The sequence below is a fragment of the Phoca vitulina genome, unplaced genomic scaffold (genome assembly GCF_004348235.1).
Source record: "Phoca vitulina isolate PV1807 unplaced genomic scaffold, GSC_HSeal_1.0 scaffold13, whole genome shotgun sequence".
NCBI lineage: Eukaryota > Metazoa > Chordata > Mammalia > Carnivora > Phocidae > Phoca > Phoca vitulina.
Window position 1 is genome coordinate 13980590 of NW_022589716.1, and position 12761 is coordinate 13993350.

A 12761-nucleotide genomic window follows, 5' to 3' on the forward strand; every position below is an offset into this window, starting at 1 on the left:
GCTGCTCACTGTCCAATGGGCCATTACTCTCTGATCCTGCCGCCCCCACTGCCATGGCAACCCGAACCAGCTCTGGTCCTGTTCACACCTGACAGGGTGCTCATTTCCTGGGCATGACCTGAAAGGCGATCTGGTTCAACCCCACAGACTAGAAAGGGCCATGAGTGATGATTTGATAGGGAAGGAAGAATGTACACATCCTGGTTCCCAAATACATACACATTCACTTACATAAAATGTGAGAGGTGATAATACAGTGGTTAAGCGGGCAGACTCTGGAACCAGGGATAATCATGCTCAAAGCCTAACCTGGATAGTTACTAGTCAGGTGACCCTTCTGAGCCTCAGTTTCCCCACTTATAGAATGCATATACTATTGTCCTCCTATCTTTTAATGAGATAAGGCAGACAAAAAAAAAGAGCTTGGCTTCTGGGTAAGAATCTGTAAGTACCAGCTATTAAAGCAAAAGTATAATTAGTAAAAAATTATTTTTTTGTTGTTATTTATCCCTAGGATATTTTTATTGAAGAAATTGTGGTTTAGAGAAGCAAAACTACTTGTTCAGCTAGAGACAAAACCAGTCTGCAGCATGTTCTTCCCCTAGCCTTCTCCCCAAAGCTCTGAACTCCTCGACAGCTCTTTAAATAGACCATCAAGAATTTATAAAGGAAACTCTTTCACTTTCTTTAGAAATTCTATCTCCCTAACCTTGTGAAAAGCGGCAGAACAAACCCATTTTTTTTTGCTTCCATGTACCCTGCCTCTCTCTATAGAATTAAAATTTAATTAGAACCCAAATTAACATGAGAACTTGCTGCCTTGGAGAGCTTGTAAATTATTCAAATTTATTAAATTATATAAATTAAATTATATAAATTTATTACTGAAAAAACGTTAGCATGAAGATAAGTCGCTTGGGAAGTTGTTTCTGTCCAAGAGGGGAAGTGTATGGGATCAGGCCTACACCAGTGCGGGAGACGGATCCTCAGTGACCAGGGTGGCTCCCTGAGGAAACCACCACTCTGCTTCAGGCCTTCAACGTACAAGTAATTGATTCATTCTAAGGTCAAAAGGACTGGCCAGGCCTGTCCCATTTGGGAGGCTCACTTGTTTAAAAGGGTTTTTGTTTTTTTTTTCCCACCTTTTTTCCCCGGGGGGGGGGGGGGGTTGGGGGTGGGGGTGGCGAATAAATCAATTTTTCATGGGTCGAATGGGCTCTGACTTTTCTCATTCAAAGTCCCCTCAGATGTTTATTTTGTTCCGTTAAAAAGACCAGAACTCAAACAGATGTACCCCTTGGTTTACAGTTCCCACTCGCACGGACACATCTGCAGTTAAAAGTGGGAAAACATTTAACAGCTCGTCGGGCCTGATAAATAAGGGCCGTTTCTCATGAGGTCTGGTCACAATGGGCCAGTTGTTTAATTTTAGGCTGCTCTTCAAGCTGTAAGTCCCCATTTGATGTCTGAAGGGTTCAGAGACCAGTGGAAGTGGTCACATTTCCTTTGAGTATGTACAGAAAAGGCCTGCAAAAGCCACCCCCAGATCAAACCAATTTCCTAGTAAGAGTGGCAAACATTTATTTCAGAAAAAAAATTAATAACAAGGCAAATTAATAACAAGGCAAAACCACTTCTGCTTCTGGTGTGAACTGTCAGTCTGTATATGATGCCTATGGAAACCATGTCGTTGTATATTGCCATCTCGTCAAAGACAGCAGCATCGTGCTAATTCTGGAGTGTGGCCTCACTGGCCCCTCCATGCCCATCAAAGCAGCCCACAGACTCAGGAAGTTTAAGAAATATTGAGGCAGAATCTCTCTTCTCATTACACCTTCTCTGTCTCCAGCTGGCTGGCTCTCTTTAGAGAAATTTCTTTGAAGGCTAAAGAAGTTAAAGCACCTACCACGTCTTATAATAAGTCAAAAATATAAGATGAATGAGCTCTCCTGAAATATTAAGGCACATTTTCTAAATTATTCATCTTAGAACATTGCTTGCCTTTCAGATGCCCTTGGGGTATTTCGGCCTCCATGCTAACAGTGACTTCTGAACTAAAGCTATCTAAGTCATGAAACCCTCAAACTTTCTTGATCAAGGCAGTAATTGAGAAGCAGAAGTTAGGATAAGGGATCAACATCAAAACACAGGAACCGGAAGGCCTAGGAAGGTTAAAATATAACTACAAGTGTAACTGGATCAAGAGAACTCACACGGTGATAGTAGGATTTATAACCTTCACAACATTCCCCAAACAGTGGGATGACTCTAATGCTGGCTGCCGTGGCAATTCCTGCCTATTTTTCTGGAAGACTGTGTGGATCAGAGAGATGAGAGATCTAATCTTGCCTGGAAGAAGTCATCAAAGTAATCTGCTTTTATTACCTGCTTCATGACAAATGAGAACCACCTGGAGCTGGGATGGTACACTCAAGGACTCAAAGGAAACAGAGGTATGGTAATAGGGAATGGTGGGGACTGTGGCAAAATAGAAAGTGCATGCCTGGTCTAAGGTACATTAAGCAAATGAACGACCACATTATGCACCCAACAAAACACAAATTGAGCCCCAAGACCATAAATTTAGAACCCCTAATCTAAGGTCACAGCTGATTTCTTTGTTTAATTAGGAAAGGGGATGGGTTATTTGGGATGAAGGTCAACATGATACCAAGCCTTCCCATGAAGTTACTCAAAATCAGATATATGCTAAACATTAACAACATTTAGTATTACCTTGTGTATGAAACTACATTTGACCATGAGAGTTTTTTTTGGAGGCTGAATAAAAGCGCCTTTTTTTGGTGATGGATAAAAATATGTCTGTGAATATTTACTGGAATAGAAATGATAATAATTATATTAGTAGTAATTGGCCTCAATTGAATATTAACTAGTTTTACCTTATTTCATGTGGGCCTTTACTTATTTTATTGCAAAAAGGCCATGTTATCTTTAAATGCTGCAAATTTGTATTAAGAAAAAAAACTGTTTCCATGGGTTGAAGAGATAAAGCCTAAATATGATAAATTTTGCTAGGAATTTGCCATTTATGATGTAAAACTAATATGTGCCAATACAAAAAGTCTAGCTAAAATGAAACTCTATCTCCATTATTGAAATTTATGCTCAATCAAGACTAGAGAACTTTTCTTACCCAGCCCACGAGGATGTGACCGACATGTTCGGTGGAGCCATCGGGCTTCCGAGCATCTCGAAGTTGACTAAGGAGCTCTGGTTAAAAAAACAACAACAACAAAACAAAACAGAATGCTTATTTTGTTAGGCATTCAAATATGAACAAGACTGGAAGTAGATTCTGGGTTAATCACATTATTACATAATCATGACTTGTGGGACGACTCAATCAAGGCTACAAGTCATGACTCATCCTGGGAACAAAATTATACCTTCGTGTAGAGGAATGAGAGAGTCCAGTGTTCCAAAAATTTGATTCAACTCTTGTTCTGTCATTATGGAGAGTTTCAGCATGGGGTCATGATAGGCCTGCACAAGAAGGGCAAGAGATAGAAGCAAACATTTAAAATCAGAGGAAGCAAGTGGTTAATGTAAACGGTGTTGGTGTCTGTGAGACCCCACATAATAACAAAATATTTGGCCCTCCCCAACAACTTCTTCCAAAATGCTGCGGAGACACCAGATGGGTGTGGCCAGAGCAGATGAGAATCCAGCATTGCCTTGAGCCATCTGTGGTTGTTGATAAACCAAAGCAGATTTTTAAAAAGCTTTTTTATTCTAGTATATCATACATCTGGGCAAGGGCACAAATCCTAAGTACAGAGCCGATCTGATTTGTATAATGTTTTAAAATTTAACGTTATTGAAGACCTTGCAGCTTGAAAAGCTGCTAATTTATACAGAATTAGTTACTAGCAGGTTCTTTTTCAATTAGTCCCTCTTTAAACTAAGCAAAGAAAGAAAGAAGAGGCCATTAAGAGAAGGAAGGGAAAAATGAAGGGGGGGAAATCGGAGGGGGAGACGAACCATGAGAGACTATGGACTCCGAGAAACAAACTGAGGGTTTTAGAGGGGAGGGGGGTGGGGGAATGGGTTAGCCTGGTGATGGGTATTGAAGAGGACACGTATTGAATGGAGCACTGGGTGTTATATGAAAACAATGAATCATGGATCACTACATCAAAAACTAATGATGTAATGTATGGGGATTAACATAACATAATAAAAAAAATAAAATTTAAAAACAGAAAAGAAAAGAAAAGTGATGGCATCCTTTATGACTGCTCTGAAGCCACAAGACGAAAATCTCTGTCAATCTTATCATCTCTTATTAATGATAATTAAACAAGAACGCACAATCATACCCAGGTCACTGTAACAGAGTGCAAAAACTCAGATGGCACAGTCCCTGCTTCCAAGAAGACTTAAAAAGCTAATTGGGAGGTAAGAAAAACACGTGGATAATTAGATATATGTTTTTAAAAGCTCAAGACTAAAAACAGGAGAGATGTCCCATAGCAGCAAAAGCTGATCAAACTATAACTGCTTAGAGGGTGAGAGAATTAAAGCTGGAGTAGTCAAGGGAGATTTAAGAGCTGCCTGGCATGGAGAAGGAGGCAGTAAATACTGGTGAGGAATGAATTGAGATTTGAGCTAGTTCCTGGAGGATGGCTGGATATGGATGGTTGAAAGGAAAGGAAGGGTTTCCAAGAAGGTAGAACCACCATAAGCAAAAGGACGGCAGTAAAACATCCTTAAGGTGCTTAGCTTCGGGAAATCTTGAAACAGAGTTAAATGCCTTCTTTGTCATCTCCGTCTTCCTCCTCCTCCAGCCCTGCCTAAAAACTCAGTTTCTTGGCTGTGTCCAAGCGAAGTGTGGATGGCCATCTCCTGGGAATGCTACAGACGGGACTTCATATTAGCAGGAATCTGGACTAAGGACGCTTAAAAGAAGGGAGGCATCTTTCCAACCCTGTGATTCTTTAAAGGGGGCTGGGAATATCAGATGAAGGAATCTGGATTTCAGCCTTCGGGGGGTGGGGGGGCGTCACTGGAATGGAAAGGTTTTGAGGAAAGTTTGTTGTCCAGACAATACAGGCTACAAGGCTTGGGTTTCCTCTCCCTTCCCGCACACAATGTGATTAAAACACAAGTTTCTATATAAAAGACCCTAATTCACATGATAGTATCCAACTGCCTCACTTAACCACTTTCTCTACTTAGGAGATTCAAGTGGCTTTATTTCTAAGACATCGTGCCAGTTTCAGACATCCGCACGCTTGCTCCCAAGGGTAAGGAGGCTCCACCATGAGAGACAATGAAATATATGGAAAGTCAGGCCTCTACGAACACTTCCTGATTAAACTCAAATATTCTTTGAGGTGCATTAGAGACATGCACAGGAGAAACCCTACAGGCACCAGATGCAGAGAACCTTCTTGTTTTGAGCCATTTTCCCCACTACTTGGTTTGTGCAGATTCTTCTCAATTGTTGATGATCTGTCTTAGCCATAAAAAGAGTGCTCCTAAAGCACAATCTTAGAATTGTGAAATTACTCATAAGAGAAAAAAAAAAAAAAAGGAGGTGGCCCAAATGACTACTGGATTCAAATTTACCTTTTTTGCCAATTTCAAGTCCTCTATCAAGTCTTCTTCCCCTTGGGAAAGCTCAAAGATTGCCTGCAAGCAAAGACAAAACACATTCACTGAACACTCCATTTATGAGACCAAATTCAAACAGTGCTGGTTCTGTTGCTCAAAGCCCCAGATCTACCCATTTCTTAAACATTTTTAAAGGATTCCTTAAAAAGTTAAATTAACCTGCAGCAAATGCGTCCAAGTAGCTAAAACCTATAAAGGAAGAATTTTGCAAAACTTCTATATAATGTACTCACCCGTTTGTGGAAGAAAGGGGTTCCACATATGTTTCCAACCCAGTAAGTCATCTTTCACGTTACAGAACTTGGGTGCAGCCAGACAAGAGGGAACTATTTTAGGTAAAATAATGACAGTTGGATTCTGCGTCTCTCATGTGTGCAGCAACCATCATAAACAGGTCTGTTCTCAGTGATGGGCATGGCAGTATTATGAACTGGACCATCACAATTTGTCTTTGTTCTACTCAACAGAAGGTGAATCTCAGCAGAAAGCTTTATTCTTATCAGCCATTTGTCTTGAGGCTGGAATTGTAGGAAGAATCCAATATTTTATCACTCTAAATGTCTGGTGAAGTTAATTCATTCTAAATTACTTCTCAGCCCTACACGGTACAATAAATAAAATTATAGGAGCCAGCTGTGAGCAAGAGTGTGTAAATGGACCGTTTCTAATTTGGCTCTATTAAGCCATCATAATTTCAGAGCTATGATGTGCAGAATACTCTTTCACTCATCTGGGAGTCTAAACTGTTGGCAAACATTGTTAAAGGACTCTATGTTTAGTCCTTTAACAGGAGTGATAGTTTGGGGACTCCTACATTTCTTTCAGACTAAAGGGAAGAAGTGAGCAGGCCTGGAGAGCACCCTCCATCTCTAGGGTGGATGGAGTATAAGACAAGGAGTTTGCTCTCAGATAAAGCAGGAGAAGGCAGAATACTGTGCTGGAGGCCATGCATGGTGACCCCTCCCAAGGCCCAGACAGCCACATCATGCCCTCCTGGTATTCTGTTTTGTTGAACCAGACTCACAGGAGAAGTTGTAAACACAGTACAGTGAGGTCCTGTGCCCCCACTACTCAGCTTCCCCCAATGGTGACGTCTTCCGTAACTACAGAGCATTATCAAAACCCGGAAATGGGTTGTCACAACACAATTAACTAGACTTTACTTAGACCTTCCTCAGATTTCCTTGTACATCTGTTTTACTAGAGCTTACTTACATAGGTGTGATGGTCTGACTACCAAATGTGGCCCCACTGACCAAATGTGGTTCCCAGGAGAGGAAAACCACAGAACCCCACACTGGGAAACACCACCGTCAGATGTCTGTTGTGGGATAGCACAGTGTCACCATGAAGACCATGGGCTCTGGAGTAGGACAGGACCTGGGTTCAAATTGCAGCTCTGTAACTTTCTAGACGGACGAACTTGTATTCATTGTACCTTAATAATCTCCCAATCTGCAGAATCAATCCTTCTTTCCTTCCCACTATCAGATCGTACAAGTTATATAGGCATACTGTTAACACTTGGGAAAACACAAAAAAGTGGAAAGTGGAAAATTTTAATGTACCCATAATACCATCTTGTTAACTATTGTTAGGGTTTCTTCATATTTCTTCACAGATTTTCAGTGCATGTATTATTTTAAAATGCTTTCTTATTTCTTTTAAATAGGTAATACATTAACACAGTTCAAAATTTATAGTGCACAAAGGGGTATATGGTGAAAACTTTCCTTCTTACGTCTATCCCGCCACCCAGTTCCCACCCAGAAGGCAACAATGTTACCAGTTCCCTGGGAATCCTTCCAGAAATATTTTATAATTCTACAAAGCAAAAATGTGCACCTACACACATATATTCATTTTTCCTTGTTCTTTCACATAGATGGTAAAAGGACATAATATACCCTATTTTGTGCCTTGCCTTATCCACTTAGCCATATATGCATACCAGCACTTCTTGTTACAGCTACATTGTAGTCCATGTATATCTTATAGATATTCATTATTTAGCCAGTCCCTGACAATAGATGTTCAGGTTCTTTTCAGCACTATTATAAACATATGAATAACCTTACATATATATCTTTTCATCTGTGTATAAGAAGGCAGACAGATTCCTAGAAAGGAATTACTGAGCCCAAACCTAGAAAGCTTTCAAGTATGCCTTTTGCCAATGTCAGGTTTTCCACAAAAATGGAGGGTTCCAAGGGTTTCACTAGATGATGCACTAGATGTGCTTTGGGCACAGCCTGGCACTTGACAAGCTTTCTATAAAGGGTAAGATGACCATAGTCCTTTAGAGCTATTGATACAGAAAACTTACAGGTCATGAAATGAACTGCATTCCCTAGATAAGTTCTCCACAAAACCGAATCAAAGTTTCATAAACTGAACATTTTAAAATATTCTAGAAGTTGCTATCAAAATATAACTCAAGTGATTATTTTTGAGAGCTCTGGGATCCTAAATAGACACTTCCTGATTCATTTTCTTTGTAAATTCAGATTTTCACATCAGTTTCTTTTTAAAGCAGGGGCCGCCCACCCAGCTGGATGCTGGGTTCTCAGTTCCTTACAAGGCGTGACACCCATTTGTCCTACAAATGCAATGAAGAACTGATTGGGAGCCTGTGGTGTAGACGCAGTTTGGCTCTCGCCTATAGTGCACTGCGTTCCAGACACAGGGCCAACTCCTGGGTCCTGAGCCTACCTCCTGACGTTTGATTTCCTTGGACGGAAGCATCTGATTGACGCACACATCAAAGGTCTCACTCCACAGCTTGCTGTCTCTCCGCTTCGTGCTTGAGGGGGCGGCATTTCTGGACCAGGGTCGGGGGGCGAGGATGTCAGGACGGCTCTCGCTGCGGAAGCTGATGGAACGCTAAACAATGAGAAAAACAAACCATCACGGGGCCATGGCAGGACTTGGGTGGATTGTTAGAGCAGCTTCCTGTCACTGACAGAACATAAATCAGATATTCACAAAAAAGAGAGGACAATGCCACAAGGCCTTTTGGGAAGTGGGGTGTTTTCTTGAGCCTACGTGCTAAGGGAAATTGGGCAAAGGGGCTGCGTTCACACATGTACTGGGAGTATCCGTTCCGTAAGACCCGGACACGGCACAGAAACATACACAAAGGCAGCTCTCAGAGAAGCCACAGGCTCCACATTTTTTTCCAGCGGACACCCCCCTTCTTCAGAAGAACAAGGATTAACAGCAGTGGATGTCCTTTACATCTGGCTAGTACTCCCACTTTCCTCCTTCATCAAGGAACAGAAGGCCGCTATCCTTGGGTATCCTACTTGGCGCACAGTTTGGGTGGGATGCCCCAGACCTGACCAGTCAGAGTAGTCCTCCACCCTGGTTCAGGGACAGGTACCTGCTTCTCCGAAATGTGCTAAGTGGTTCATGGGAGAAAGAGTGGGAGGGTCTTTATTCCTTTAGTATTGTGAACCCAAGAGACAAAATAAGCAGGAATTTCTTGCAGCAGCTCTCTCTAGTCATGCAGATAAGTCTATCTGCTTTCAAGGAGAATAAAGGGACACACAGAATGAAGGACAGAGGGAGAGGGACCGATGGAGGGAGGGAGCAAGCTTTACCCACACTGTTTAAACCCTTGGATCCCACTGTACATGAAGCCAGGAAGAGCCACTCTTCGATTAAGGGGTTAATACATTCCCCCTTCTGTTTATATTAACTTCGGTTGGGATTCTGTCAATTTGAAAAGTACCAACTAATATGTATATTAAATGCCATCTTGGCAGCAAATGATGCCTGTCTTTGAGGTGTTTTCTTATTTTTCTAGAGGCTCTGGTAGACTTTGGGGTGCTCTGACAACCTGAAGTCCACTCTTGGGGCTGAAACATGCTATCACAGTGCCTTCTCACGACAAGTACAAATGATCAAGAAGAAAGCTAAGTGAATCATCTTTAAGCCTTCATCCTAGAAGATTTCAACACCCTTATTGGGAACTTTGCCAAAGCATTAAGATGTTGCTGTGCTCAAAACCACATTCTTATTTAGTAAGACATGGCTGTGGACACATGTGTATGGCCTTCAGAAGTTCCAACTCCTCAGTCTGGCATAGAAGGCCTCTTGTAATCTGACAACAGCCTATATAACTAGAATCACTTCCTGCCACTCACCCGTGAGCCCTCTATTCTCCAGCCCTACTAGGCAATCTGCCATTTCCTAAATGCATTATGCTTTGCCATCCCTCTGTACTTCCTTCAAGCAATCTTCTTTTCCTGGGATGCTTTTCTTTCATTTACTAGCTGGCTAACTCCTAAGTGTCCTCAGGATATAACTCAAACTCCTCCTCTAAGAAACCTTGACCACTTTCCCAGAGCAATTTGGACATAGCTCTGATATAGCAATGATCACATTTTATTACACTTACTGGTCACCTGCCCTGATCTATAAACTTCCTGAGGGCAAGAACTGATTTTGCATGTGACATATGAGGTTGCCTCACTAAAATAGTCTAAGGCAGCTTCCAAATATTTTGAGATTCAACAATAAAATTTAAGAAAGAAAAGAATTTTAAGGGAGCTATTCAACATAAGGGCATTGTTAAATAAGTTATAATTCATCTGCTTGATGGTATACTATCTAGCCAATTAGACAATTCTGAGGCCATTTTAACAGCTAAAAATCCCTTCTTTGTAAGTTAAAATCAGAACTAAAATCTGTATATGAATACTGTTTCTAGTTATGAAAAAAAGCACAAGAACAAAGATATAAAAGCAATACCAGAAAAGTCTATTGTTTTTGCCCGATGACATGATAGGTGATTTTTTATTCTGTTTATAAATTTTTTATAATTCAAGAAAAAATGAATAAATGAAAAATGTAAAAAGAAACTTCCAAGGGGCTTCAAGGTATTATCACAACCTTCTTGAAGCAGGAAGTTAGCTGTTTACAAGTAGCAACATGAGTTCCTCAGCTGGCACAGGCTTCCAAGAGCCCCTGGGCTCATTAGTGAGCTCATGATCATTGGACCAGCCCCTGATGCTGGTCAAGAAAGAACTTGCACCAAATACATGGTTCACTAATGGTATATCGCAAATCCTTGTGATCTCTTGAAAACAGGCCCTTATAAACAGTGACCAGACTAATGCTTGCAGATCCTCCGCACTCAGAATCAATTAGCCACAGGCACGGAAAGGTCAAAACAAGCAAAGTGAGTCATCAGGTTACTCATTGATCTCAGTTTTCGGTTCTGATTACAGCCGGGGTGGGAATTAAAGAGTAGAAAGAGAGGAAAACACAAAAATAAGATTCAAAATGAAAGACATTTTCCACTTTCACTCGAGAGAATCAACCGCCCACCTTGTAACAGTTTCAACTCAACCCCTGACCAACTTAAAATTCCCCTCTCCTCACCACCAGTTCTCAAGTAACTTATGCTAACTTTAAATTTTCATACATTACAAAAGTATATAAAACTAAGTACAAATCCCCTCATTTTCCCAAGTCTACTTTCCAGAAGTAACTGCTATTAAGTCTGTTCTAGATCTTTCCAGACCTTTTAAATGCATTTGCCAATAATCACAGAAAACAGAATGTTTTCTCTTCTCACTCAACAATATGTCTCTTCGTATTTGCATATAAGACTCATTCTAAAAAAATAATTTATGGGGGTAAATTTCACATAACATAAATTAACCATTTTTGTGAACAATTCAGTGGCCTTTAGTACATTCACAATGTTGTGCAAACACCACCTCTGTGTAGTTCCAAAATATTTCCATCACCCCAAAATCACTCTTTCTCTTTAATGAGTGTAGAGTTAGTATCCCATGGTCCAGATGGACCACATGGATTTAATCAACCTCCCACTGATGGACATTAAAATCGTTTCCAGTGTCTGGCTATTACAAAACGTGCTTTAGTGAACATCCTTTATGTATTTGTGCTATTTTTATAAGGCAGATTCCTTAAGTAGAATTCCTTGGTCTAAGAAATATCTACATTTTAGCATTTGACATGCATTTCCAAATTTGCCAAATTGACCTCCAGACACTGTTTCAGCTTCATTGTCCCCAGAAAGGTATGTGAATTACCTTTTTCCACACTCTATCAACAAGATATTATTATTAATCTAATAGGGAAAACGACTACAGCTGATCCTTAAACAACATAGGTTTGAATTTTGAGGGTCCACTTACATGCAGATTTTTTTTTCAATAAATATGGTACAGTACTGTAAATGTATTTTCTCTTCCTTATGGTTTTATTTATTTATTTTTAAATATATTTTTTAAAGATTTTATTTATTTATTTGTCAGAGAGAGAGAGCACAAGCACGGGGAGCAGCAGGCAGAGGGAGAAGGAGGCTCCCCGCGGAGCAGGGAGCCCGATGCGGGGCTCGATCCCAGGACCCTGAGATCATAACCTGAGCCGAAGGCAGACGCTTAACCAACTGAGCCACCCAGGCAACCCATCTTCCTTATGATTTTAATAACATTTTCTTTTTACCAGCTTACATTATTGTAAGAATACTGTATATAATACTTCTACAAAAGATGTGTTAATTGGCTGTTTATGTTATTGGTAAGGCTTCTGGTCAGCAGCAGGCTATTAAGTAGTTAAGTTTTGGGGGAGTCAAAAGTTATATATGGATTTTCATCTCTCTGCAGAGCATGGGGGGTGTTGGTGTCCCTAACCCTTGCATTGTTCAAGGGTCAGCTGTATACCTTAACTCCAGTTTCATGTTTTTGAAAAATACGACTGAGCATATTTTTATGTATTTCTTGAAAAATTTCCCAGAGAGCTGGAGATATTTTTCTGTTGTAGTTTGGGGGGGGGGGGGGGGAAGAGAGAGGTGAGCTATACTAGGTGAGCTCTATTATTAAGAATTCTTCGTTTTGTGTTTCCTTAGTGAGTGGTGGGCTTGGGAGCAAAGGGGGAAGGGATTGGGCAAAGTTCACATACATCAAAGAGGGGCCTTTATGTGCCCACACTTAGCACTTCTGATGAATTCTCTGATCCTCACAACCACCCACACGGTGGGGGTTTATTCCCACTTTACTGATGAGGAAACTGAGGCTCGGGGAGGCTAAGGCACTTGCTCAGGCAGGATTCAAAACTGGATCTGTTTTGCTCCCAAACCTGAT

General features: G+C 40.9%; 1 protein-coding gene across 4 annotated transcripts in view; it reads right to left on the minus strand.

The window, feature by feature from the left end:
• Positions 1–12761, minus strand: part of ARHGEF3 (Rho guanine nucleotide exchange factor 3) — a 293559-nt gene that overhangs the window by 18082 nt on the left and 262716 nt on the right. For all 4 annotated transcript variants that reach the window (XM_032411537.1, XM_032411539.1, XM_032411538.1 and 1 more), the window contains 4 exons: positions 8353–8523; positions 5596–5658; positions 3411–3507; positions 3158–3234 (listed from right to left, as the gene is read on the minus strand). In XM_032411537.1, the coding sequence (XP_032267428.1) occupies positions 3158–3234; positions 3411–3507; positions 5596–5658; positions 8353–8523 (408 nt within the window). The remainder of the gene's footprint in view (positions 1–3157; positions 3235–3410; positions 3508–5595; positions 5659–8352; positions 8524–12761) is intronic.